Here is a 27,314-nt window from a genome sequence, read left to right as displayed (position 1 = left end):
TTGGATTTTAATGGCTATTGGCTATTGTGAATGGGACTGATCTAATTTTCCTGGCTTTTCTTTGTTAGATATCTTTGCTTTTAGTTTTGAAGAATATCTTCACTGGACAAGAATTTCCAGGTGATGGAATACTTTTCTTTTTCTTGGATCACTTTTAAGGTGGCACTTGATTTTCTTCTGGCTCTGTTATTTCTGTTGAGAAGTCAGTGATATTTCTTACATTTATTTCCCTCTAGAATAATTGTTTTTTAGGCACTTCTCAAAGATTTTTTAAAAGATGTATTTATTTTTTATTGCAAAATCAGATATACAGAGAGGAGGAGAGACAGAAAGCAAGATCTTGCATTTGATGAATCACTCCCCAAGTGACTACAACGGCCAGAACTGAGCCAATCTGAAGCCAGGAGCTTCTTCCAGGTCTCCCGCGCTGGTGCAGAGTCCCAAGAACCAGTGCCCGTATGGGATCCTGGCTTGTGCAAGGCGAAGACTTCAGCCACTAGGCTACCTACTGTGCAGGACCCCTTAAAGATTTTTTTATCAATGATTTTTAGCCAGTTGATGATGAAATGTTCCTAGTGTTCTTTTTCTTTATAGTTATTGTACTCTTTGATTTGTTGGTTTATAATTTTATCAAATCTGAAACCCTGGGGGTGGGTGTGGTGGCATAGGTGGTAAAGCCACCACCTGCAGCATTGGCAGCCCATCTTGATGCAGATTCCCAGTTACTGCATTTCCAATCCCCTGCCAATGGCCTTGGAAACGCAGTGGAAGATAGACCAAGCGTTCCAGGCCCCCTGTACGCATGTGGAAGCCTTGGATGGGTCAATTGCCTTGTGGCCATTAGGGAAATGACCAGTAGAGGGAAGATCTCTCTCTTTTCTGTGTCTCTCCTTTTCTCTTCAGAACTTTGATTTTCAAATAAATATACAAATACCTTTTTCATTCTTGAACATAAACTGCCCTTCTTTAAACATGTATTCTCTGTGCCCATCCATTTTTCCTATACTCCAAATATGTATATTTTTAACCATTTACAGCTGTGGCACAAGAATCACTGAGATATTATTAATTTTCTGTGTTTGATGTCTTTTCTTATAGAAAGGGCATTTTTTTTTTTGCTAATTTTTTTTCTCTCTGAAGCACTTCAGCTGCTGCTAACGTCTTGCGCTGCTTTTACTTCAGATATACAACTTTTCAGTCTTAGCAGTTCCGTTAGTATTCATTTAAAATCTATGTTTAGTACTCCCAATTAAACTGTTAAATATACCTTGACAATTTAATACTAGATTTTCTACCATTGCCTGTATCTACATTGCAGAGATACACTGAAAAAGCAGAATATTAAACTAGTGGCTGTTACTAAAGGAATACACTGCTGTAATACTATGGGAGGGAAAATAGGGCAGCAGGAGCAGGAATTCCTCTATCTATAAAACTGTATCATGGAAGAAACAATTAAAAACTTACAAAATAAAGTCTATATAAGTTTTCATCGTGCTTGTATTTTGCTTTATGGCTTTGACTACTTTATTAATGGTCAGCATGATATCCTTGTTTCCTGATGTCCTAATTTTTAGTCATTTGGGGACTCTTTATTTAGTGATTCGTTTTTCTTGTTAGGGGTCATCTTCATTTTTCTTTGACTGTATCAAGTACTTTCTGTTTGATGCTGGACTATGTAACTGTGATCTTGGTAAGTTTGTAGCAAATAAGTGCTGCCTCTCCATTAATGAAATGTTGGATTTTGTTTGGGCTTCTTGGGGGATTTGGTTGTTTTGGCTGTGTTGGATATGCAGTAAGTCATTCTAGGGATAGTTTAGCTCTCTTATGAAGTATGGCCTTTCTCAGATCACTAATGACTGTTGAGACCTCAGTGAGTCTCTGGAGCTCTGGCTGGGTGGAACACGAGTGATTCCTAGTCATAATGGAAGTCTGGGAGTTGTTGGGTTTAAGTTGCAGTGATTTCTCTGCCCTGATAGTGTTCCCTCCTTAGCCCTGCAGAGTTCACCCAGTGTCTGCACAGATTAACAATTCATCCAAAGACTTCAGGAAATCTTAGGTAACATGAGTCTTGGGTTCTTTTTTGTGTGACTCTGTTTTCTCAGGTCTTGTGCTGTGCAGACCTCAACACCTGCACTTCCCTGGACTCCAGCCTTCCTTCAGTGCACCGCAGGGCACAGAGCCCAGAGCTCAGTTCCTGGCAGAAAGGTGACCGTGTGACTCACCAGCTCGTTTTTTTCTTGGATCATAGATCTGTATTGCTGATCTGTTTTTGGCTGAATCAGTTTGATGCAGTTCATACCGTTTTCTGCTTGTTGACGATGAGAAAGCAATCCCAGATATTTATAACTGTACTGAGGTTGTAAGCTGAAGTCCAGCTGAATTTATTGTACTGTCTTGTGTGGTTTTGATTTATAATATGGTTACAAGTACAGGGTCCAGCTCAGTCCATCACAAACATCAGCTTAGGCACATACTGACAGTTGCAGTTGCTGGGTCGGTTTTGTCTCTAGCCCTCTCTCTTACGTAAATCAGCGGATGGTATAGCCCAGCCCAACCCTGCCCACCACACACTCAGCCCTCACGTACACCAGCACGAACTGCAGCCTAGTCAGACAGAGTTTTAAAGGAAGGGAGAGACAGAAGAAGAGGGAGAATGATCATCTGTCTACTGCTTCACTCCCTGAATGGCCGCAGTGGGGCTGGAACTGGGCCAGGCTGAAGCTAGTAGCCAGGGGCTTCTTCTAGGACTCCCATGTGGGTGCAGGGAGACCAAGTACTTGGACCATCTTGCATTAGTTTCTCAGGTGCAGTAACAGGAAACTGGATTGGAAGTGTAGAAGCTGGAACGCAAACTGGCGCCACGTGGGATGTCAGTGCTGTACGTGATAGCTTAGTGTCCTCCCCCACACGGCCGGCCCCTTGGCTCCAGTTTTCATTCCAACTTCTGTTAATGCACACCTGGCAGGCAGTAATCGAGGATATGAATGATTGGGTTGTTGCCGCTCACATGGGAGCTGCCGGGATCAGAACTAGCACCAGAAAGGATCCCAGTGCATGTGCAAGGCGAGGACTTTAGCCACTAGGCTACAGCACTGGGCACCTGCTATTATTCTTTAAATGCTGACATTCTGCTTCCTTTCTACTTTACTTCTTTTTTACTCTATATTGTTATGAATTCATAGATTCCTCTTTTATTGAATTGGTTATCTGATCAGTTGCTTCCATTGTTCTGATGCCTGAGTCATCGCAGCTATGGCTAGAATTCTCATCAGGCATATTGTTGTCTTTCAAGACTTATTAATGGCCTTTCAGTATTAACTTCTGATGCAAAATCAAAATTATTTTCAGTCTTGTAGTTTTTCTGCTCAAGGTCTTCTTCAATGAAAGTTACTCCTTTTAGTAGTGAGTTACAGAAAACTCAAGATTTTTGCACTGCTCATGATTTTATTGCTTCTCAACTCTCAGCAAATGCTTGTGAGTGTGTGTCTGTGGATGCACATGCACGGATATATTCACTTTTTAAAACTTTCTGTACATAGATAAATTTGGAAATAAGTATCCATATATTTATATATTAGGAGGTCTTCAAAAAGTTTATGAATATGTGTATAAGGACAAATGCATTGGTTTTCATTTGGTTTTGCCCTAAAATAAACTTATTTTAAAATTCCATTTTCCAGGGACTTTTTTGAAATTCCTTCATCTGTAGGGTCATAGAGGAAGAGCAGAGCAGAAAATGATTTGAAGAGATACAGTATTTGAATTGTTCTGAATTAATGAATGATTGAAGAAGTAAATGGACTCTTGAGGAAATGAATTAGCTGAAACCTACACTTAGATATCGTAGTGACTCTGTGACACAGTGTAGACATAGAAGCAGTTGTGGAAAAAAGTCAGAATGAAGCTGGAGAGCCTGTAGCTACAGCTGGACTGACACCAGGAAAAAAACGCGCTAGTCTGTCTTTCCTAAAATACTAATGAAGACGACGTCAGTAGCAAGAGAATTGGAGATATAATCAAGAAGGAATACTGAGTGAAAGAGTAGATAAGCTTATGAGTGATCTAAACAAATGTTAGCTACATAAAACAATACCAAAAATAAAACAGCAAGATGTGACAAATATACTGTATAAAAATAACACATAAGAGATGAGTTTTAAAAATGAGTGACATTCACTCACACTTTGCAACTCTTGAAAAGGAGAATAAAGGTGTTAGTTTTGGATTACAGTATGCCAAATATTCATACTAGAACTGTAGAGCTGTCACATGAGGAATAGAATTCTAGCATGAGGCACTTACACTTTTAAGATTTGTTTATTTATTTGAAAAGTAGAGTGAAATAGCAGGAGAGCGAGAGCGAGAGAGGCAGAGAGAGAGCCCTTCCATCTGCTGGTTCTGCTGGTTCAATCCCCTGGCTGCTTCCATCAGCTGGAGCTAAGGCAGGCTGAAGTCCTGAGCCTGAAACTCCACTCAGACCTCCCACCTGGGAGCCAAGGGCCCAGCAGCAGACAAGCTGGATTGTAAGCAGAAGAATTGAGACTGGAACCTGCACTCCAGTGTGGGATGCAGATATCCTAAATGTAGTAGCTTAATGCTTGGTATCATAATGCCCTCCTCAGGATAGAACTTTATATCAGAAACAATGAACTAAAAAAAAAATTCAGTTTTCAAAAATATTTGAAAAGAAGAAACATAGAAAAGGCAGCATAAATAGGAAGCCCTTAAACAAATTTAGAATCCAAATTTAAAGCTTATAATGAATTCGAGTAAATTTGCCTGTATGAATTAAAAACAGCAATTAAGCAAAGTTTTTGAGAAAATCCTTAAAGGACAAGGATGGCATAAAGTAGAAAATAAACGTACAGATGTATTGGTTTCATTTTTTGGTCTAAGCATTGAAGGTTAGCATTTTCCTAAAATTTTTATTATTAGTATTTTATCATGAATAATTGTTTGTAAGCTTTATAAATTTCCCACTTTGACTAAAAATGAAAAATTAATCTGGAATATTAAATTTGTCATGCAGCTTTCATAACCTTTAATACCTCTAGAAAAACTGCATTATCCTGCTGCTATAATAGTAAATCTGATTCTTTTGAACCATAAATTGCTTGGCCCTGAAGGCAAAAAATGTACTGTGTGAATGTTCTGAACATACTGCTTTGGGGATAAACATGTTCTAAATCAAGACATGGCTCAAAGCTAAAATCTACCAGTTGAACTTTGTTTAGAGATGAAATGTGTTAGACTGGCTTCTTAAAATCTATGAAATTTTCTAATGCCTTTTTTGATTAATATAGTGAAACTGAGTAGCAGTACGGATATTATAAAAGTCGCTAAAAACAGTTTTCATCTCTCACCTTTCATAGCAAGACCTCATAGTATCAAAGTTTATTTACGTTTGTGATATATTTACAATTAATCAGAATGCTGTAGTGACTTTTGACTTAGGAATTTATAAGGAAATTTCTTTTTTAAAAAAATGATGTATTTATTCTGTGTTAGTGCAGGGGCTAAAGGTTTTGGGTCAGCCTTCACTGTTCTCCTAGGCTCACCAGCAGGGAGCTGGATCAGACCATAAATGGTGCTCGCATGGGATGCCAGCTCCAGAGGCAGAGACCCAATCTCCTATGCCAATGTGTCAGCCCCTCCTTCACTTTGGAAGGATAATTTTGAAAGATACAAAATTCTCGGGTTGTTGAATCTTTTGCTTTGCTCTTTTTTTTGTTTGTGTGTTTTCCAAGAGTAGTTCAGTGTTAATCCTTACTCTGGTGATTCTCAAGATAAAGTATCTCCCTGGCCCCTACACCCAGCTTATTTCAGAATTTTCTCCTTGTCTTTCTGCAATTTAAATATGATATGGTGGGCCTGGCACAGTAGCCTGGCAGCTAAAGTCCTCGCCTTGCACAGGCTGGGATCCCATATGGACACCGGTTCTAATCCCGGCTGCTCCACTTCCCATCCAGCTCCCTGCTTGTGGCCTGGAAAAACAGTTGAGAATGGCCAAAAGTCTTGGGATGTTGCCACCTGTGTGGGAGAGCCAGCCATTGTGGCCGCTTGGGGAGTGAATCAATGGATGGAAGATCTTCCTCTCTGTCTCTCCTCCTCTCTGTATTTCTGAGACTTTCTAGTAAAAATAAAATATGTTTAAAAAGATATGGCTATGTGTAGTTTTTTTGTATTTATCCCATTATCTGTTCTTTATAATTTCTGGAACTCTGTGTGTGTGTGTGTGTGTGTGTGTGTGTGTGTGTGTGTGTGAGAGAGAGAGAGAGAGAGAGAGAGAATATTTGTGAAAATTTTCAGCCCTTCCAAAAAGTTGTAAAAGTTTCAGTTGGCCTGTCATTAGGCTTGCTACTTCTTTCTGGTTATGTCCAATCTGGTGAGCCGATCAGGCGTGCTTCATTTCTTTTAGGATGATTTTGATCTAGCATTTTCTTTTGATTGTTACTTAGTGATGCTTCTGCTCACAATGCCATTTGTTCTTGTATGTTGTACACCTTGCACGATAAACTCCATAGCATACTACTCGTATATTTTTTAAAAATTTGCAACCTAATAATTCCAGTATTTCTGCCATTTATCAGTCTGGTTTTGATGATTGCTGTCTCTCTTCAGACTGGATTGGTTGTTGTTATTCATTTTGCCTTCTGACATACCCGCGATTTTATGTTGAAAGCCTTGCATGATAAAATAAGTAAAACAAACTGAGATAGATTGGTCATTAATGTGAATTTTATATTTTGCATTCCTTGCTTGTTCTAGATGTGTGTCAGAGGATAGAATTTCATCTAGTGACCTTGCTTTTGTGTTTTGTCTTTGGATCTCATAGAGGCCTTATATAGGCCTTGACTCTTTTAGTTATAATCCCTTGGTGTTTCACAAAAATTCTGTTTATATATTCAAAATTTTGGTGAGGAGGAAAAGGAAAGGCACCGATTCTGTGTCTTAGGCCTCAGTCTTGTAGTGAGCTTTAGCCGGCCGTGTCGATAAGTCCCTGGTTAAGCAGCTTCCCTGGAGGTCAGGCTTGTTAAGTAAAACAGAGAGCATTGTGGTATTTCCAAATGGATATTCTCCCCGCCCCCGGCCCCTTCATCTGCCAGAAGCACCAGAGGGTTTTCCTTGCAGTTTTCACAGTGAGAAATCAGTAGGGCTCCTGGCAAGAAAACTCAACAAATGCCTGCACTTCCTCTCCTTTAAGGCTGAGTGGAGGCTTCCTAATTTTTCACTCTTAAACTAGTCTGTTTTAGGCCTGCAGCAAGTAATCATTTATAATATACTGGCTTCAGCTAAGGGTTTCTGTGGTTCCTTCTCTCATCGGTCTTGCTAGTTGTCAGGGCAGCGTTTGTCTGAAGTCCTTAGTTACCTATTGGATGTAAGAATTATTGACTTTCGGTTTGTCCACATTTTTTTTTTCAGTAAGTTCAAGAGTGGCTACTGCCAAACACTATATACATCCAACTAGAAATGGGAAGTTCCTGTGATTCTTACTAAATGAAGATAAAAATATAAAACACACTTAGCCTCTTAAACCTTTTCTTTTCCTTCTATGGACACCATTTCCAGTGAGTAATTGAACACAGATGATGTTCAAACAGAAATGTTTTTTCCATGTTCTTTTCAAAATTATCTTTTCATATTTTAAAAATTTGTCTTTCTCTATGATTGCAGTCTTGTACAGTCTGGAAGGCAATGAATGAATCCTTGATTCTTGTTTCCTAAGCCTTGATTCAAAAATTAGGGAGATTTAAAAAAATCAGAATCACTTATCTTATGCAAAAGATGAAGACAGGATGTACAATAATAATTCATGTACTATTTTAAAGTGTGTTCAGTATGCCACACAGTATCCTCAGAGGGATGAAGGTAGGATATTCAAACCACTGTGTTTCAAGACTAATTAAGTAGCAGGTAAATGTTACAAGACTAATGCGTGGTGTAATAATGCTTAGCTAGGGTGAGAGATGCATGCACGTAGGTATAACACTTATCTCACAGAATTTGTCACCTGAAGTAAGCTGACATGTGACATGCAGAAAAATCGATGTGTAGTTCATGGTGGCTTCTTCCCTGCAGTCGGTGATTTGAGAACACTGCATATTTGGCAAGCAAGTTAGTGTTCCTTCAACATCATATACGGATTTATCATTTGATTTGATATAGTACAAATCTAGAATAGTACTTGGCCTGTAATATACTTTAATGCCAAATATAATGAGTTTTAGAATTTTTAAGTTGCCTTGTATTATCCTGGAGTATGAAAAATTGAGAATAAACTATATTAGAGTTTATATCAATGTAAAGTAAGCACTGCCAAAATAGTTTCATTTTTAAATTCTCAAATTGTCCCTGAAGTATTTTGCATAATGTTAGAATTCATTTGGTTTTGAATTAGCTTTCATTGGTTGTTGTTGTCTTAGAAGTAAGGATATTTTATGATTTCATAGGAAATTTTCAGAAATGTTAAGCTACTTGTTTTAACTAATCTCATTTACTTAAGCTACTCTCCTGGAAATGGCAGACCATTATGTAACTTCCCACATATATTTAGTCTGAATCTACATATTTTTAGTTTACTCTTTCAAATCTACAGTATCATTATTGTGTGATGAAGGTATAATAAACACAGTTGTAAATAGTAAATTGAGGTAGAAGAATCTTACTTGGTTAATTAAGATTATTCCTTAATCCCAACATCACATGATAGCCTCTGAAGTTATCCTTACCAGCCAAGATAAAGCTGTTCAAGTATACATGTAATCAGCTGCTTCTAAAATAAAATGAATACGTATACACAGAAGAATTTTGGACTCCTTGAAGAAAGCAGGATAAAGAATCTATTTTAGTTTGTGGAATATAGCACCACAGCAATTGACATCTTAATTTCCCCCCCAAAAAAATTGTCTTATTTTATTTCATACTATTTGATTTTTAAGTATATCACTGCTAAAATTATTCACTGCATAGATAACTCAAAACATTTTGGGGAGAAGATGCACTTCTTAAAATGACCATTCAAACCATCCACCAGTGCCTGTTTGCTTTTATTAGAGACATTTTTTTTTTACTCTTGGGAAAAGCCACTATACCATGTTGGCATCCAATATGGCCATGAGTTCAAGTCCCAGCTGCTCCACTTCAGATTCAGCCCCTTGTTAATGTGCCTGGGAAAGCTGCTGAGGATAGTCCAGGTGGTTAGGGCCGTGCACCACCATCTGAGAACCTCTTGGTTCCTGGCTTCTGCCTGGCCTCGCTTGGCCATTGAGTGAACCAGTGAATGGAAAAATCAGTCTCTTTCTCTCTCTCTCTGTGACTGTGCCTTCAGATAAATCAATTCGGTCTTTAAAACAATACTTATTGGTTTTCTGTTGCTGCTCTATTAAATCACATAAATATAATGACATAAAGCAACACAAGCATATTACCATCCAGTTCCTTAGATCCAGAGTTCAGTAGGAGTCTCACTAAACTAAAATGAAAGCATGGCCAGACTGTTTTAAGTTCTAGGGGAGAAAGTATTCACTGTTTTACTTTGCTGTTCACTTCCTTGCTCTTGATGAACTGAGCTCATTTTCTTACTGGATGTATATTTTAAAAGTTCTGTCACTTTCCAGAGTCTGTTGTTGTTGCCTGTGTTATCCCTCTTCTCCCATCAAAGCCAGCAGCAACCAATTAAGTCCTTACTCACTACCCTCTGTCACTGTTCTTTTGTAATTGGCTAACTTCAGAATTCATGTGACTATCATGGACTCAGGCAGATAATGCAGGACAATCTGGCCTTCTCAGATTCTTTAAACTTAATCGTAAATACAGACTCTTTTGCCATGTAGATTTTAACTCATCTGTAGGAATTAGGTTCCAGTAATCAGGAACAGAACATCTGTGAGGGTGAGGCACAGTTCCTGTCCCGCATAAGCAGTGATACCGACTGGTACCAGACTTGGCAAGGTCAGCTTTCCTTTTCCGTTTTGAATATGTTGGATCCTTCTCTCTTTGATTCAGTGAATAAAAAAGAGGTGAGAGTCAGAGTACGTACTAGATACAATACCTATAGAAATATGATAGTGGAAACAGATTCTAGAAATACTAACAAAATATGACCTCTTTATAAAAGAAAACCCTGTGTTTTATGTCTAGATTAACTTATATTTAATTATCAGAATCAAATTTGTAATTATTTGTACAGCAAAAATCAAATTATTCTACATAATTAATCAGTAAGATGTATTTTGATGTGATGTCAGAATATTTCAATATGAAGTTATTTATTCACAGCAATAATTTCCAATAATTTCTCAAAAATTATATCAATTTTGATAATATGGCATTTCATCCTAAGACATTAATATTATTTACTTGCTTTTTAGATCATCACGAAGTATGTCTATGAACTCCTGGAGAAGGATTGTAATTTGAAAAAAATCTCTATTCCAGTAAGTCCAGTTTTCTAGAAAATGTTTATTCTTTAAGTAAAATAATTTTCTATTCCTAATAAGAGACTTTTGTTTTATGTTAATTGTGATAAATATAAATGTGAATGTTCTAATACATCAATTTGAAAAAGCTGAATTTAAATACTTATAACCATCTCACTGTATACCATAATTCTTGTAAAGAAGTGCTTTTCAGGAGGGGGTGCAGGCAGAGTCTTGGCATAGTAGTTAAACCTCTGCCTGCACCAATATCACGCGTAGGCACCAATTCATGTCCTGGCTGCTCCACTTCTAATCCAGCTCCCCATTGGATGGCCTGGGAGGGTAGCAGAGGATGGCTCAAGTTCTTGGGCCCTTGCACCCATGTGGGAGACCCAGAGGAAGATCCTGGCCCTTGGCTCAGGATCAGCTCAACTCTAGCCATTATTGCCAGTTGAGAAATGAACCATTGAATGGAAGATCTCTGCCTCTCCTCTTCTCTACAAATCTACGTTTTGCATAAAAATAAATAAGTATTTAGCCCTGGTGCAGTAGCCTAGTGGCCAAAGTCCTTGCCTTATATGCACCAGGATCCCATATGGGCACTGGTTCTAATCCCGGCAACCCCATTTCCCATCCAGCTCCCTGCTTGTGGCCTGGGAAAGTAGTAGACGACGGCCCAAAGCCTTGGGACCCTGCACCCATGTGGGAGACCCAGAAGAAGCTCCTGGCTCCTGGCTTTGGATCCGTGTAGCTCTAGCCATTGTGGACATTTGGGGAGTGAATCATCAGACAGAAGATCTTCTTCTCTGTCTTTCCTCCTCTCTGATTATGTGACTTCCCAGTAAAAACAAATAAATCTTTTTAAATAAATAAATAAATAAACAGATCTTTTAAAAATAATAAAATACTGCTTTGTCATGTATGGGAAAGATAATAATTTCCAATATTTTAGAAACTGATGATGTAATAAAAATGATTATCCTTCTTCTATTTTTTTCTAATTTCAGTGGTTACTTGATTCATTTGAAGTGAAAAATGCACATTTTGTTGCATTAGACATTCACTGTCTCTTTAAATATTTCTTGTTTTATAAAAATATGGTTTATTTCTACACATAATATATTTCCTCTGCATATTCCAAAATTCATTCCTGGTGTTTCCTGTTTTATAACAGTATTCTTTCCCTTTCTGGCAGAACACTTTTTTTTTGAGGTTTTGCATATTTTTTATATTTCAGAGGGACAACATTCTAGATTTGCTCTTAAATTCACAAAGGAATATAACGTTCTAGATTTGTTCCTAAATTTACAAAAGAATATAAAGCCTTTTGTTTTTCATTTAAACATAAAGCATTGATTTTCCAAGTGGAGATAGAGCAATCCTCTATGTGGAATGGCGAGAGTGGTAGGTTAAATGTTGCTATCCCTAATAACTCTTGTATAAGAACCAGGAATATTTGATGAAAATGATTCATTCCCTGCAGGAAACTTGGCATATCATAACTTTTTTGTATAACATTTTGCATGAGTTTTATACAAATTCCTCTGGTAATGCTATTCGATTTTAAATATTAGGATTTGAGGATTTTTAAAAATACTGCTCTTCTCCATAATTTATGCTTATTAGTTCAATCTTTAAAAAGGAAATCTGATTTTATTTATTTATTTATGTATTTTAGATTTTAGAAGATATTTCCTGGTAAGGCAGAGAGAGACAGAGGTAGAGAGGCGGACAGAAAGAGGTCCTCCATCTGCTGGTTAACTCTCTGGATGCTCACAGCCTCATTGGTACAGCTGGCCAAAGCCAGGAGCCAATCAGTCTGTGTACATTTACCATCGTGGGTGGCAGAGACCCACATACTTTAGGTATCATCTGATGCCTCTCTGAGTTTGCATTGGTGGGAAGCTGGATCAAAAGCAGGTGAGCCAGGACTGGTACCAGGAATTCTTATATGGGATACAGATGTTCCAATCTGTAACTAAATGCTCCTGCAATGCACACTCAAGAAATCTTATTTCTATTGGTATGAGCAAGTATTTTAGCACGATTTATTTTTTTTCAAAAGAGAGAACTTTGTGGAAACCCTTTGATTTCATGGTAAAGATCATGATCCTGTCTGAAGTTTACTTCACACCTCACATAAATAGGCATAGAATGTTCTCCATTGCTGTATCTTGATACTTTTGGAGAATATTGAATTCCTAAGTTAACCTACTATTTTCACTTCAAATTCTTGTTCACCCTTTTTCATACAACATGTTTAAATGAAACAGCATGGTTAGTGGGGTTCTTTGGTGTTTCAAAATGAACTGTTAGCTACTAAAAACTGCTTCGGGCAGTGTCACTGACCTAAGGGTGTTGGGAGCTGATTTGTCAATAAAGTGAGGTGTGTGCTGGAATGACCTTAGTGTAAATTCCTTCATGAAAACTTAGCTTAATGAATTATTACTGTTGGAAGACAAAAGGTGTCTTTGAAGGGACATTTCTAAACCTAATTAGGTTAATGAAAATTTATTTTATTCTTGTAGGTATATTAATACATCAAATTAGCATAACTTTATACAGAGTAGCTTATGGTTACCATGTGCGGAATCAGAATTTTGTATTAAGATGAGATCATTATCACCTAGTAATAATAAGATATCGCTCTCACTCCATAGTTATTAGCATAATTCTATTTGCATGTTTTGTTTGCTAATTTTATTGTTCCTCTTCTTTGTTTTTTTCTTTTGTATTATGATGTTCTCATGTTACAAAGTCAGGTTTTTTTTTAATATTGAAGTGAAATTTTTGTTCATTTATTTTTGGATACCCTAATTAGTGACTTTTCAATATTCTTGAGCAGCATTCTAGTATATACAAACTACATTTTTATTTCTGAAAATAAGTATTGTTCTAGTTTTAAGGTGATTATTCTGTAGTTCAAAGTGACAGTGTTTCATTGTTTAAGAATTAGTGACTCTCTGGTAGCAAATATTAGTCCAAAAAACAAGGGGGAAAAGGCGGTGATCACAACCCACTGGAAAGTACTCAGCTCCAAGTTTTTTCATTAAGAGAAATAGATGGCCACTTGCATGGTCATTCTGGGCCCCATTAAGGCTCACTGACTGTAAGAGGCACTTTGTTTATTGTGTTTAGATGTACTGGTAATCGAATAGCTGAAACATGTAGCCTCTTACTCATTGTATACTGACAGCTTTTCCTTTCTATTTTCCCCTTTATTCTTATCACCATTTCCCATTTTTAGCCATTTTAACTGTTATCCCATGATTGTTCTGGATAAAAGGGAAATTTTCTTCTCATTTGATTTTCCTCTGTCATCACCTCTCTTCTGCGTGGCTTCACTTCTTTGTAAGTTGCTTTTTTTTTTTTTTTTTTGTAACATGCAGGTGAAACTAAAGTGATTGTGACACTTCCTAACATTCTTCCTGCACTATTAGTTGCTAGTAATAATGTTGCTGTTGTGTCATTTTAGTTCTCTGTGTACCCTGCTCAAAATTAGCTTAATCATTACTAGGTGCTTTGTGAAATAGTGAGTGCATTAAAACCATTTGGATAACCTAGCTTTTGCATGATCTACTTGGTTAAAAGTTTTTTTGTCTAAGGAGGTCACTAGTGATACTTGTGAAGTTCCTTATTTCAAAAGGCTCCATTTTAGACACTGAGATTATAGTTGAACACAAAGCAAAGAACTTTGTGCCTTCCTGGTTTTTATATTGTTGTGGAGAGTAAATGGTGAATATACAAACTCCAGGCAAATACACAAAATAGAGCTTCTAATATATTCATTGTTTGTAAGCAGGGAGAGGGACTAAGGAATTCTTGGAGAGATGTTTGGAGTCTTCTTTGAGTTGGCCAGGAAAGTCCTCCCTGTTTGTTCAAGCCCCAAGGCTGTTTGAACAATGGACATGTGTACAGGTTACACAATGGCAAAGCATTCCTTACTGAGACGAATCTGTTTATTTTATAAATAGAGAAATTAATTTTCTTTTCTTTTTCTATTTCTGTGTGCATGATTGGTAAACATTGAGAATCTGGAACATATTTGGTATCGCTGTTTTCATGTATTTCTTTTACAATTTCATTAATGTGTGCTGTAGGAAAAGAAGAGCTTTAGCGTGGCACAGCGTGCGATGACCTTCTCGGGGTAGGGGGTTGTGTGTTACCAGCACTGCCATCTCCTCAGCCTCTTGTTTTGACCCAACCACACAAAGGCTTCATTCCCCACGACTGCTCCTGCCAGTATGAGCTATCCTTGAGTTTGGGCCAAGAAATAGGGAAATCACCCCTTCCTACATCATTTAAATCAAAGTCAGTCATCATCTTGTTAAAAACTTAACTGTATGCAAAATAGATATGCATAATTGTTATGTAATCCTGTATTCACAATTTGAATGAAAGCTGAAAATTGTTTTGCGTAAAACAATATGTAGTTAAATTTTAAATGTTTTCTCTTTTTCAAAGTGTGGTAGTAATTGTGGCTGACCATATGGTGTTCTAATGGGTGTATCTTTCAGTTGGTTCTTTTCTGTTTTCTATTATCTGTGCAATATGCTGCTTTTTGAGAATTAAAGATTTGGTAAGTGCAGTTTGTTCAATTAAACTACCGAAATCTCAGTGTTATCTTGTGTGAGTGTCATAATGGCTCTATGTTAAGCAAATTGTGATTGAATCAGATCATTGTTTTTAAAACATAGTACCTAGACCATAGAAGCCATTCAGAGGTATTATTTAAAATGATAGTGTAATGTTTAGCATACAACAGTATTTCCAATACTTTGTTTCATATATTTTTATGTCTAAATTAATATCATATCTTGCTCATTCATTAATATCTGACAGTCTGTAACGCATGTTTTCTTATTTTTTTATTTCTGTACTCCTGAAATGACCAAGTAATATTTTATAGTAATCTCTAAATTATTTCCACATTTATGCATATGAATGATCAGAAGAAATGATTATATTATTATGTTTAAATTTCAGGTTGATGCCACTGAGAATGAACCAAAGAGTTTTATCTTCATGAGTGAGGATGCTCTGACAAATCCCCAGAAACTGATGGTTTTAATTCACGGGAGCGGAGTTGTCCGGGCAGGCCAGTGGGCCAGAAGGCTTATCATCAATGAAGATCTGGACAGTGGCACACAGATACCTTTCATTAAGAGAGCTGTGGATGTAAGTGCAACTGCCTTTATCCTTCTGCATTTGACTAGTGTTATAAGTTTTATCATATTTCATTAAAAAATGTATTTTAAACATGATATTCTCACACTATGTTATTTTCATGATAAGTCATTCTCCATTATTTTAAGATCCAAAGGAAAAGCAAAGTAGTTTCATGAGCATACACAGATTTTGATGATGTATCTGAAATGATTGTTTTCAATTCTGAATTTTTTGGGGGAAATTTTAGTTACACAAATTAACAAACTATAAAATATTCAGCAACCTGAGTGAATATGTTTCTGAGAAAGCTATCGTAGCTGCTTTTTGCTTCTATATATTTCAAATCATTTTATTATATACAAATTAAGGAGCAAAGTGGTACTTCCCATCATATCCCTCCCTCGTTCCTACCTCTGTTCCCCACTCACCCTCCTTCTTTCCTTCCTTCCTTCCCTCCCTCCTTTCTTCCTGTCTCTCTTTCTTTCCCCAATTAGACAGTGCTGTACTTACAGTTCACTTCCCACTCACAGGCTTACCACTCCAGTAGGTAAAGACTTCAACAAATAGCAAGTGGGAGAAGAAATAGCACTGCTGTTGCTCAGGAGTGTAGACAAAGGTTGTTAGACAGTCATGACATCTCAGAATGTCAATGTTGCTCACGCACATGATACTTTTTGTACTCTCTGTATTAGTAACCACAGATCAAAAAAAATTTGGAAGTCTTTGCTTCCCTAATTTAGTGAAGTAGGAACGGGTAGATTCGCTGTTTTAAACTAATGTCTTATTCTTTAGAAAGAAAATGGAAATGACTTACTGGGTTTGTTTTTTTTTTTGTCATTTCCTTTAAGTATTTCTTAATGCCATTAAATAAAATGCTTTAAACATAAGACATAGAGGTACAAAATAGTATTGTAACGTTTATTGAGTTCATTGATCTTATTTGAATTCAAACTTTTTAGAAATTTACATTTTAGTTATGTGTTCAGGGTTTTCCTTGCTGTAACAAAATAGTTTGTTTTACACTGACCTGTGCTTGTTAATGTTTATCTACTTTTGTTTTTATAACATATTTTACATTCTATAGAGACTTACCAAACTTTAAAGTATTGGTTTCTTCCACATGTGAAAGTGATTTTTGCTCAAAAATGAGGTTACTATACATTTTTCCACAAATTAATAAAAGAAGGTAGAATATTTAGAATTAGTATATGTGTCCATGTGCTCTTTATTGGTTTTATTTATCAGAACTACATTATTATATTTTTATAATTAAAATTAGCAGTGTTTTGATACATTAATGATTACATAGATCAAAATAGTATGTTTTCTGTAAACTCTGAAATGATAAATAATAGCAAAACTCAGCTCTGCTTCTAAGGTATGTTTTATTAATAGATTTTGAAACTTTTGAATACTAGGAGAAGAATTTCTTAGGTTGATTGTACTTTTTCAGTTCTCATAGATATGCACAGAAAAAAATCACAAAGGCATTATTTTTGGTTTGGTTTGGTTTGGTTACTAACTTCCATAGTGTGCTTTTAGAGTTCTTGAAGTAAATACCAAAGTGAAGTTTAGATGGAAGTAACACTCATACAATAATAAATTTTAAACTTTCACATTTCAGGTTATAAATAGTGAAATGAACCTTCTCTCTGACACGCTTGTTTATGGTTAGAATAGATGTTCTGTATATATTTTGCGAAGAACATTATATATGAAATGAGTTATAATTCAATTGCTATTTGAAAAAATACTTCAGCAAAGAAAAATCAAATGCTTTCAACATGACAGTGCTTGGTATTTTATGTAATTATCCAGTCCCACATAAGCCTTGTCTTTTCCAGAATGCTCTATTGTTGTGTGAAGTTTTTGAGTGAAAAAAATACACAGTAACCCAGGCCAAAAATTTTGGTTTGAGCTAAATGTCTATTGATATTCAAAGCAGGAGAAATTCCATCACTAATATTAGAAAAGCAAGTCATTTTATTCTTGTAAGTCGAAATATTGATCTGGTTTTAGTACCAATTCATTGCCCTATTTCTTACTTGTCTGAATCATGGCAACTTAATGATTCCTTGAAACAAAGTGGCTAATTTCAAAGCATTGTGAGCCCTCTTTGAAATTTTAGGTTATATGTTCTCTTTAAAAAATTAAGCTTCATGGTGAAAATATAAAAATATTTTTTCTTTTAAATCCCTGTCAAGTGACTTGTGATACTTTAGTGTCACCTGAGCTACTGTTTCCTCTGGAGGAGGAAGTGAGAGAGGAATGGGGGATGTGATAGAGCAGAGGAAGATTGTTTGAAAGTGTACTATTTTGACTTTTTTTTAATGATTTATTTAGTTATTTGAATGTCAGAATTGGGCCCGCTGCCATGGCCTAGCAGCTAAAGTCCTCAACTTGAACTTGCTGGGAACTCATATGAGCACCGGTTCTAATCCTGGCCGCTCCACTTCCCATCCAGCTCCCTGCTTGTGGCCTGGGGAAGCAGTCAAGGATGGCCCAAAGCCTTGGGACCCTATGCCTGTGTGAGAGAGCTGGAAGAGGCTCTGGGCTCCTGGCTTCAGATTGGTGCAGCACTGGCCATTGAGGTCACTTGGGCAGTGAATCATCTTGCAGAGGATATTTCTCTGTCTCTCCTCCTCTCAATATATACCTGACTTTGCAATGAAAATTAGTAAATCTTTTTTTAAAAAAGAAGGAAGTCAGAATTGCAAGTGAGAAGGAAAGACAGAGACCCTCTAGCTGCCAGTTCGCCTGCCGTTGTACATAAAGCTGTCGTTAACGGTAAAGCGAGTTCCCTTCCCTCTGGGGGCTCCCACAGGCTTGTATCACGTTGGTCCAAGTTATGGCCACTCTCCTGCCAACTCAGCGTCCTGCTCCCAGCTCCCGGGACACAGTTGTTGATGGCTCACGCATGTGAGTCCTTGCTAGATGCATAGGAAGCTCGATGGAGTTTCTGGCTCCTGACTTCATCCTGGCCCAGCCCCAGCTGATGCAGTTCTTGCGGGAAACCATAGAAGGTGGGAAGATTGATTTCTTGACCCCTGTGTCATTATAACTTTCACATAAATAAAATTTTATATATTCCATTCATACTTTTAGTAAGTAAGACATTAGAAATCTGAAATTGGATTTACATCGTTGTAAGATTAAATCTCCCTCCGCCCCCTAATAGTGAATCCTGTGTGCAATTGGAGTTTTTGTAGAATTTATTTTGTTTAAATATGGTGACCCACAGTGGCTCATTGGTGTTAGGATTAGAACCACTCCCAGAATAACCCACATGATTTCTTTCCTCAACCCCTAGGGCTTACATATACATAGTTTGAAAATTACAGGTATTTCTGTTTCTTGCATTTTAAACAATCTAGTACTTTATTATCAAATATATATTAAATGTTTATGTTGGAAGAATGGTGCATGTGACCTCCATAAAAGGAACAAAGAGTGGGTGGCACTCAAATTAAGCCAGCTAAATAGTGTTGCAGGTCTGGGACTGGGTGCAGTAAGTACTGTCGGGTCCATGCATTTTGCACGAGAGCCCTGAGAGTAAGCACTTCTTTCAATTGTGTGGTCTCCAAGCTGACCGATTTGCAGGGCTTTGATGAGCATGCTGCCATGGGCGACTGCCTGATGACTTCTTAGATCCTGGAGTGGACAGGACTCAAGATGGCATCCTGTAGCAGGTACTTGGATGTGGAGTTCACAGCATGTTCTTGGTTCTTCTTCCAAGTAAAGTAGCAGGATGGTAAGCTGGCGGTTCTCCAAACTTGGCTCTGAGCCTGCAGGGGCAGGCAGCAGGCTTCTCCAGCATTAAATGCCTTGGATCTCTGTAGTATGAGAATCCTGAGACCTCCAGCCAGCCAAAGTTCTTCAACTTTTGGGTTGCTCATGAGTGGTTGGAAGATAGATTCTGTGTGCCCAGTTCCCCTCCTTGTAAGGCTGCCATTTATCTGCTTGGTTTGCAATGTCTTTGTTATTTATCTCTGGCACTCTGACACTCTGCTTCTAACACATCATTGAAATAGCTGTTTGTTTTTTTGTTTATTTTCTTTCTTGTTGGAGATGGAAGAGTGCCAGGCACCTCTCCTCAACCATCTTGTTGACATATCTCTCCTAGATCCAATATGGCATTTTAATTACATGTCTTTCATGTAGCTGTTTCAGTGACAGGTAGTCCCTGCACAATTTGTGTCTTAAATTTCTCCACACCCAAAATACTTTGTGGATCTGGGGACGCAACCTCATTAAGTAGTATTCATCACATTGGGATGTTTTAGCATTTTCTCTTAGAAATTATAGCGATTTTAATGAGACTAAAGGAAAGAATACATGACTCTTACTTAACTCTGATAAAAATTCACTATTTCAAACTTGAGGTCGAAGTTTTTAGTTTATAAACCATTGGCTTCCAGATAATAAGGTATGCTGCAATTTTTTGTTTAACTTATTGATTCTTCTTTTATTATTCCATTTTAGATATTTCCCACTTTTTGGATGAATTTCTTTGTAATGTTGATGATTGCACATTAGGGTGTTTCCTCCACAAATGTACAGTTGTCATTAACAATGGTAATCCAAAGCAGTTTCTTTTCCTTATAGTAAGTGAGTGAATAAATTTTTGGATTACAGCTGCTGCCCTCAATTTCTATTCTTCAAGCAAACTATGTCAGGGTCTTGCTATTTCAGTGTAAGCATCTGACACACTTGGTGATGAATATGTTTTAAACGTGTTGTGATGAGTATCCATGGTGCGTAGATAAGAAAATGGAAGTGTTTGCTAATCTAGGATATCTCTGTTATTTTTAACAGGAGTAATGCCAAAACTTCAGCTTATGAGAAATTAATATTTATATCATATAAACAAAAGATGCAGTATCACAAAATATACATGTTTAATATCTCAGAAACATAAAAAATGCTATGCACTTTTAAATATACCTTTATTCAAGTGACTTCATCAAGTTTGAAGCTTGTTTTGACATCACTGAATGTATTTGTGAAAATTAAAAAAGTGCTTATTGAAACAAGATGCTGTTTTTCAACACAGCAAATAAGCTGATAATGAATGGTTGGATAATCAGTTAATACCAAGTTTAGATATTGGTGTGAATTGTTGTCATGTTTTTAAATGGCAATTTAATGACATCTTCCCAACTTTAATATGCAATTCCAGTTTACTTTTGTGGGAACTTATAAAATTTATACAAAAATACAGTACAAAAACTGTATGTATGTACAGGAATGCTTATAACAGCAGTTTGCAATAACACAGAGGCTTCTAACCTACTTTTATGACCATTAGTAGGGCAGGGTACTGTTTGAGTAAGTGATGGTATGAGTCTCTCCTGGAAGATCATATTGTTATTAAGAAGACTAAGTTATATGTACCTGTGTATTTTTCATATGAAATAAATCTAAGGTTATTAAATGAAAACCTAAGAATGTGTACACATACATGAATATGTACTGACATTTCTGGAAGCTTATGTAAGAAACCATAAAGTTTCTTCATTTACATTTCATCTTCAGTTTTTATCTTCAGTGTTTTTTATTTTTCAGTATTATTCTATAGCTAAATTTTACTTTCATAGTTTTAAAATTTTGTACTTAAAAGAGTTTGGAGGAAAGTATTAATAAAATATCCTATTGTAATCCAGTAGTTACTGACTTACCAGTTTCTAAAAGAATTTTATAGCTAATAACTGTTTGAATATAAAATATAGACTGCTGATTTGATTGATAGATTTTTTTTCTTCAAATAATAATTAAATTTAGACCACTGAAAATAATGGTTCAGAAGTTATTTTACTGGATGTAAATTGGTTTCCTAATAGAAACATTGAACTACTAAGCTGGAAATTGAAAACAAGATCATTAAATCAAAGGCTATATTTATTTCAAATCATTTATTTACTTGAAAAGCAGTTACAGAGGGAGATGGAGAGACAAGAGAAAGATAGTTTCCATATGCTGGCTCTCTCACCAAGTGGCTGCAACTGCGAGTGCTGGGCCAGGCCAAAGCCAGGAGCCTTGAGCCTCATCTGATCTCCCGTGTCAATGGAAACAGCTCAAGCATCAGGACCATTTTTTATCGGGTGCATTAGTAGATAGCTAAATCATAAGTAAAGCAGCTGGGGCCTAAACTGGTGCCCATATAGGATGCCAGTATTGCAAGGCAGTGGCTTGACCTGCTACACCAAAATGCTGGCCCCTGCTTGCAAGTTTTAAAACTAAACTCCAAGGCTCAGTGCATGAACCTAGTGGCTAAATCCTTCCCTTGAATGCACTGGGATCCCATATGAGCACTGATTCATGTCCCAAATGCTCCACTTCCCATCCAGCCCCTTGCTTTTGGCCTGGGAAAACAGTTAAAGCCTTGAGATCCTGCACCCATGTGGGAGACATGGAGAAAGTTCCAGGTTCCTGGCTTCTAATCGTCTCAGCTCTGGCCATTGCAGCCACTTGGGGAGTGTGCCAGCAGATGGAAGATGTTTCTCTCTGGCTCTACTTGTCTGCAAATCTGCCTTTCAGATAAAAAATAAATAAATAAATAATCTTTGAAAACAAAAAAGTAAACTTCCAGATGAAAAATGTAAGTTAATACATGTTATAGAATTTAGGAGGTTGTTGAGGTAGAAAAGTTCCAGAGTTAAGGAAATTTCAAAGCTTAGCACATTTCTGAGCTGACAAGATATGTGAGGCCAGATCTGCCCCCATACCAGTGAAAGAGAACAGTGAGATGACAGCTCTAGTGTTTGGAGAGAGGTTGTTAAGGGAAGCTTATTCCTTTATGGTTTCAGCCCTTGGGAGAAGCCAAGTCTGCTTCTTGTACCATGGCAGATGTATTGTTAACTCCTGGCCCTGTCATAACTGATTGGGGCATGAGGGGGGTAGGCGTCAGTGGGAGGCCTATGTCCAGTTTTGAAAATCCAATTACCTTCTGAAATTTTGGTTACCTATTTTAAGATAAATCTGCTCCACTTTTCCGTACTCTTTTCAATGAGATTGTATTAAGTGCTGAACTAGTTAACTAATTAAGCCTATACTTAATGAGTAATATAAACTGTTAAGTGAAGAATTTGTTCTGATGGCATTGAGGACCTTGGTATTTTGAAATCATCATAAAATTATCGTAAGGTCTCTTACATGTAATGCCTATCCTTCTGCCTGTGGCTGCACCTGAGTTCAAGTAACTTTCAAGAAAGATGAGGCCTTTTCACTAAGGTGAATAGGAGATAGGAGGGGATTTCACAGCTAGGAAGGAAAAGTGAAACTAAAAGGTAGAGTTAATTTTGATGCAAAAAAATTTAAAGCCATATTTTGTCCATGGACTTTTTGAAATATTCCTCATAGACTGGATTGTAAATAATTTGGGCACCATTTTTGCACCTGAAATATTGGTTATTTGTTATTTGGTTGCCGTTTAGTCATTCTGTTTCTCAGTTACATGCGTAGATGAATTTCTCTGTTTTGTTTTTTTTTCCCTTGTCGACGTAAGAAGTGACTGGAGACTTGGAGAGAGTGTAGGTTTTTGAAAGTATGTCGAAAGCCTTGGGGTTTGTATACGATTAGAATTTCAATGAAAGTTGAGATGTGTTTAAATGCATGGAAGGCGAACATAAAAATCTTGTTTAATTTCTTGTCATGTTCTCTTTTGAGCCACTCTGATGTCTTCAAATCTACTTTTCTCTTGAGCTTCATGTTACCATATCCGTGATCTGACTGTCTTGTTTTTATTTCATTGAAACTGCTGATCTCCTTTCTTGGTCCTTTCTTTAATGAGCTGAAGTGGTTGAATTGCTGACTCAGAGCTCTTTGGGGAATGAGAAAGTGTGCAGAGTAAGATTGTCTGGTTAGAAGGTACCACCTCCTGCAGTGGACACTAGCAAAGACTGGAAAAGCCATGGCTTACTCCAGGGTTAAACCTTTAATATTACTTCCCAAGAGAAAAAGTGTTATCAATAAGATGAAATAATTAGTTGACAGTTTTTGAGTAGCTTAGGTTTAACAAAAGAGTTGAAATCAGGTTTGCGTTTCTCACTGTAGTTGTGGCATTTTTTGTTCTTTCTCCTTTATGCTTTTGTTTATCTTGAACATGATTGTTAAAAGTCATTTACTTCGATTATTGATTAATCTCTTGAGTTTATTTAATTTGCGGCAGAGACCTAAAATGGGAAGGCTAACAGCCTTTGGTAGTGGAAAATAGTCTCAATTTTTATAGAAACAAAAACTGTTTAGGTAATTTTGAAAGTGTAGTTTGCCCTCTAAAAGTCAGCAGTCTCTAGATTAAATGTATTAGATTTTTGTAAGCAATAAAATAACAAAATAATACCATGCATCTGAATTTAAGGATTATTCCTAGCCTCCATTTATATTGATGCACACTAGCTGTCCATATTATGATATATTATTTGCTTCTGATATTACTTGGCTTCCTTCAACTATTTATGCAATATAAAGAGAAGCAAATTTTAAAATCCTTTGCAATTATACATTGCCTATTTCAGTATATCTTAGAAATCCTAACTCATGTCCAATTATGAGGTCAAAATTCAAAGACAGTACCCATCCACTGGTTTACTCCTCAAGTGTCCAGTAGCAAGGAACTCCATATGGGTCTCCCACACAGATAGAAGGAACCCAGTTACTGGAGCATCATCACCAGCTCCAGGATCTGTGTTAGTAGGAAGCTGGAGAAAGAGCTGGAGCAAGATATTGAATCAAAGTCTTCTGGTTTGGGACACAGCCTTCTTAACTGAGGCTGAACTGCAGTAAGACTTGATTGGAACAGTACAGTGTTTTGATTCATGGCAATGCTTTGAAAATGTGCTGCCCGTGTGATTAGTGTGTTATTTGTGATCAGAAACGTAAAGAAGTTAAATACTTTCATCAGAATAAACCTTAAACTATCCGTACTTGTCTTTTTTCCTGAAAGTTAACAAGTTACATCATCCGAGCTGTACAGAACTCTGTGCAGTAGGTCAGTTGCTGCCGTCTCTCCAGGATGCATTTGTTTAGTTTCTTTCACTTTCTGCCTGTGTTGCGGGATGATGAGATTCAGAACTGCTCTTGCTCTTTCTCTCCAAGTGGAAGATAACGTATATAAAATTAATGAATAATGCTTTTTTTTCATTGTCAGCCATCCAAGGCAATCTGTGGTGTTAATTTGCAGGGAGAGAATTGGTTTGTAAAGGACGTACTTAACAAAAATGCACGAACAAGTTTAAAACTGTGTGTTAGTTTTAAAAGGAAATCTATTTCAAGATAGCTAACATTGCAAATAAATAAGTAAATAAATAAATAAACATTGACCCAATAACTTTCCATTGACCCAATAACTTTCCAAAGCTCTTGCATTTTTTACTCTGCTATGACAAAAACTAGAAATTTAATTTTGAAAAGCCAAGTGTAGTTGTTAGCATTTTATTAATAAATTAAATAAATTTGTTAATTTAATTAGACAGTATAAGAATGCCTATTAGAAATTTTATTTTTATTGTTTATTATTTGAATGATTTTATCAAATATTTTGGACTCATTCTCCATTTTATCATTCATAAAATAAGCATAATAGTAATATAAAACTCATAGGATTAAAGATGGTAAGTTGTATGAGAAGTACATGCGATTGTGCCTGAAGTTGATCTTTAAAACTTTTTAGGGACGAAGAGATGAATGACTTTGCATCAGACAAATTGAGAAATGTAATGATTTTTTGGAGATACTGTACTTTTTATCAGCCCGTTAAAAGTATTTGCCGTTTTCCAGTTCAGCTCCCCATTCTTAAATAGAAATGTGATAAATACAAACTATTGTTTTCAAGATTGTCATGAATGCCTGGTGAAACTTAATAGTGATAGAGGTGCAGATACTAATTATTTAGTGTTGGGTTTTGCTTTTCTTTTCTCCATTTTCTTCTATGAATCTTTCCACTCAATTGTCTTTCTCTTAATGGCAACGTAGCTGGGAGTAGGTCTTTTCTGGGCATATTGACAGTGATTTGTCTGGGTCTTGGTGTCAGCTGTTCTAAAGACCTAGAGATCATGGGATTCTGTTTTTGTACTGCCGCAGAAGCTCAGAAGGAATTCGAACATATTGTCCTTGAGAGGAAACTAGCTAGAAAGTAGAAGTTCTATATAAATTTTTTGTATAAAAGCTCTGTATAAAGTTCTGTATAAATTTCCTTAACTCAGACTTATTAATGAGAAAAAATGTTCTAACCAATTTGTTTTGTCAAATCCATCCTTCAGCCCATTAATCCATCTGCCAATTAATCTTGAGATAAATCAGCCATTTATTGAGGACCCATCACTATTATAAATTTCAGGAGACACTGCAGATTAAAAATAGTACTAACTCTCAAGAAATTGTATTTTGATGAAAGGAGAGTGGTAAATTTAGTAATTGTGAAATGAACCCAGAACTTTCAGCATGAGATTCCGTTGGTAAGCATATTGGAGACATCTCTTGACTCCTTCTGTCGCTCCAGGTGTAATATTTACGTCAAGTTGTTGAGTGTGAGAAAACACATGGAAAGGGAAAAGTATCCCAGTTGGAGGGCTTGGTTGGGTAAAGTTTGAGCAAGGTGTTTGATATGTGAAAGACAGAGTATAGGGCTGAGCAGAAAGGATCACCAGGGCCTGGTGTTTCCTGCTAGTTATTTGTAAATTGTCTTACTAGTGATGGAACTGCATGGAAGGGTTTCTAAATGGGAGATGATACAGTCAAATTTGTGTTTTACACGATTAATTCTAGCACAAATGTGAGACTGAGTTGAATGACCAGAGAGATACTGTTGAACTAATAAATAAATGTAAGCATAATGGTAGCCCAAACTATTGAGGAATTAAGAGGCCTAGATAGTTTTATATGTATATATAATATATTTAATTTTATATATATAGTAAAAAAAAGAAGAAGCCTAGATAGAACTAGAAGAAGAAAAAAAATACTGAAGAAAAAAAAATACAAAGAACAGAACGAAATAACAGTGTTTACTAGTTGTAGGAGGAGAAATGGGGGAAAACCTGGGTTTCTGGGTGTGTAGCAGAGAGGGTGGGTCATTGGGTCTGGGGGTGCTGCTGAGGAATTGGCTCCTGACATTAAGGGGTCCGAGCATCTATTGTAGACATTCTCCTTTGGTGTAACATGAACCATCAAATTATGCCCAAGCCATTTGTTTGCCATAATGCCTTTGACCCTGCTCTCTGACTCTCTCCATTATATTTCTCTTGCAATGATAGGTATCCTGGATCATGCAGTTCCTATGGAGAATTCACTTAGCTATGAGTTTAAGCCCCTTGCTGTGAGCACAACGTTAATAGCATCTCCTCATGTCACACAGATTAATTTGTGCTGTGATTTAACTTGCTATTACTTTTGACTTCCCTTTTCTCTGAACATCTTTGGGTGAAATGCTGCCAAGTAAGGAGCTCTTTAGATTGTAGTGGAAGGAATTGTGAATGGCAGTTGACATGGCCATATAGAACCCATGGTGAGACTAAAGAAATATTTGTGTTTTATGTGTTTAGTTGGATTAAATTTGTCTTTTAGTTTGTGTAAAGATGTAACAAAGAGATCACATATATGAATATTTAATGTGTAAGCATCCAACATTTATAATGTAAAGGTATTCATCCTTTAATCATCTGAGGTGATGGCTGCTATGTTTAATTTTTAAATTGAGATCATACAAATGGAATATATTTTCTTCCTGCT

At 36.7% G+C, this 27,314-nt stretch overlaps 1 protein-coding gene across 5 annotated transcripts in view; it reads left to right on the top strand.

Moving 5' to 3' along the window:
• The window catches only part of FAM172A (family with sequence similarity 172 member A), a 270,353-nt gene that overhangs the window by 36,928 nt on the left and 206,111 nt on the right, over nt 1-27,314 (top strand). For 4 of the 5 annotated variants that reach the window (XM_040986040.1, XM_040986041.1, XM_040986042.1 and 1 more), the window contains 2 exons: nt 10,374-10,439; nt 15,408-15,599. In XM_040986040.1, the coding sequence (XP_040841974.1) occupies nt 10,374-10,439; nt 15,408-15,599 (258 nt within the window). The remainder of the gene's footprint in view (nt 1-10,373; nt 10,440-15,407; nt 15,600-27,314) is intronic. The other variant, XM_040986044.1, reaches the window with a different exon arrangement.

Source organism: Ochotona curzoniae, unplaced genomic scaffold (assembly GCF_017591425.1).
Source record: "Ochotona curzoniae isolate NIBS_2020 unplaced genomic scaffold, NIBS_Ocur_1.0 contig_4501, whole genome shotgun sequence".
Taxonomy (NCBI): Eukaryota; Metazoa; Chordata; class Mammalia; order Lagomorpha; family Ochotonidae; genus Ochotona; species Ochotona curzoniae.
The sequence above is the reverse complement of the archived record's forward strand: the minus strand, read 5'-3'. Positions and strand labels throughout refer to the sequence as shown.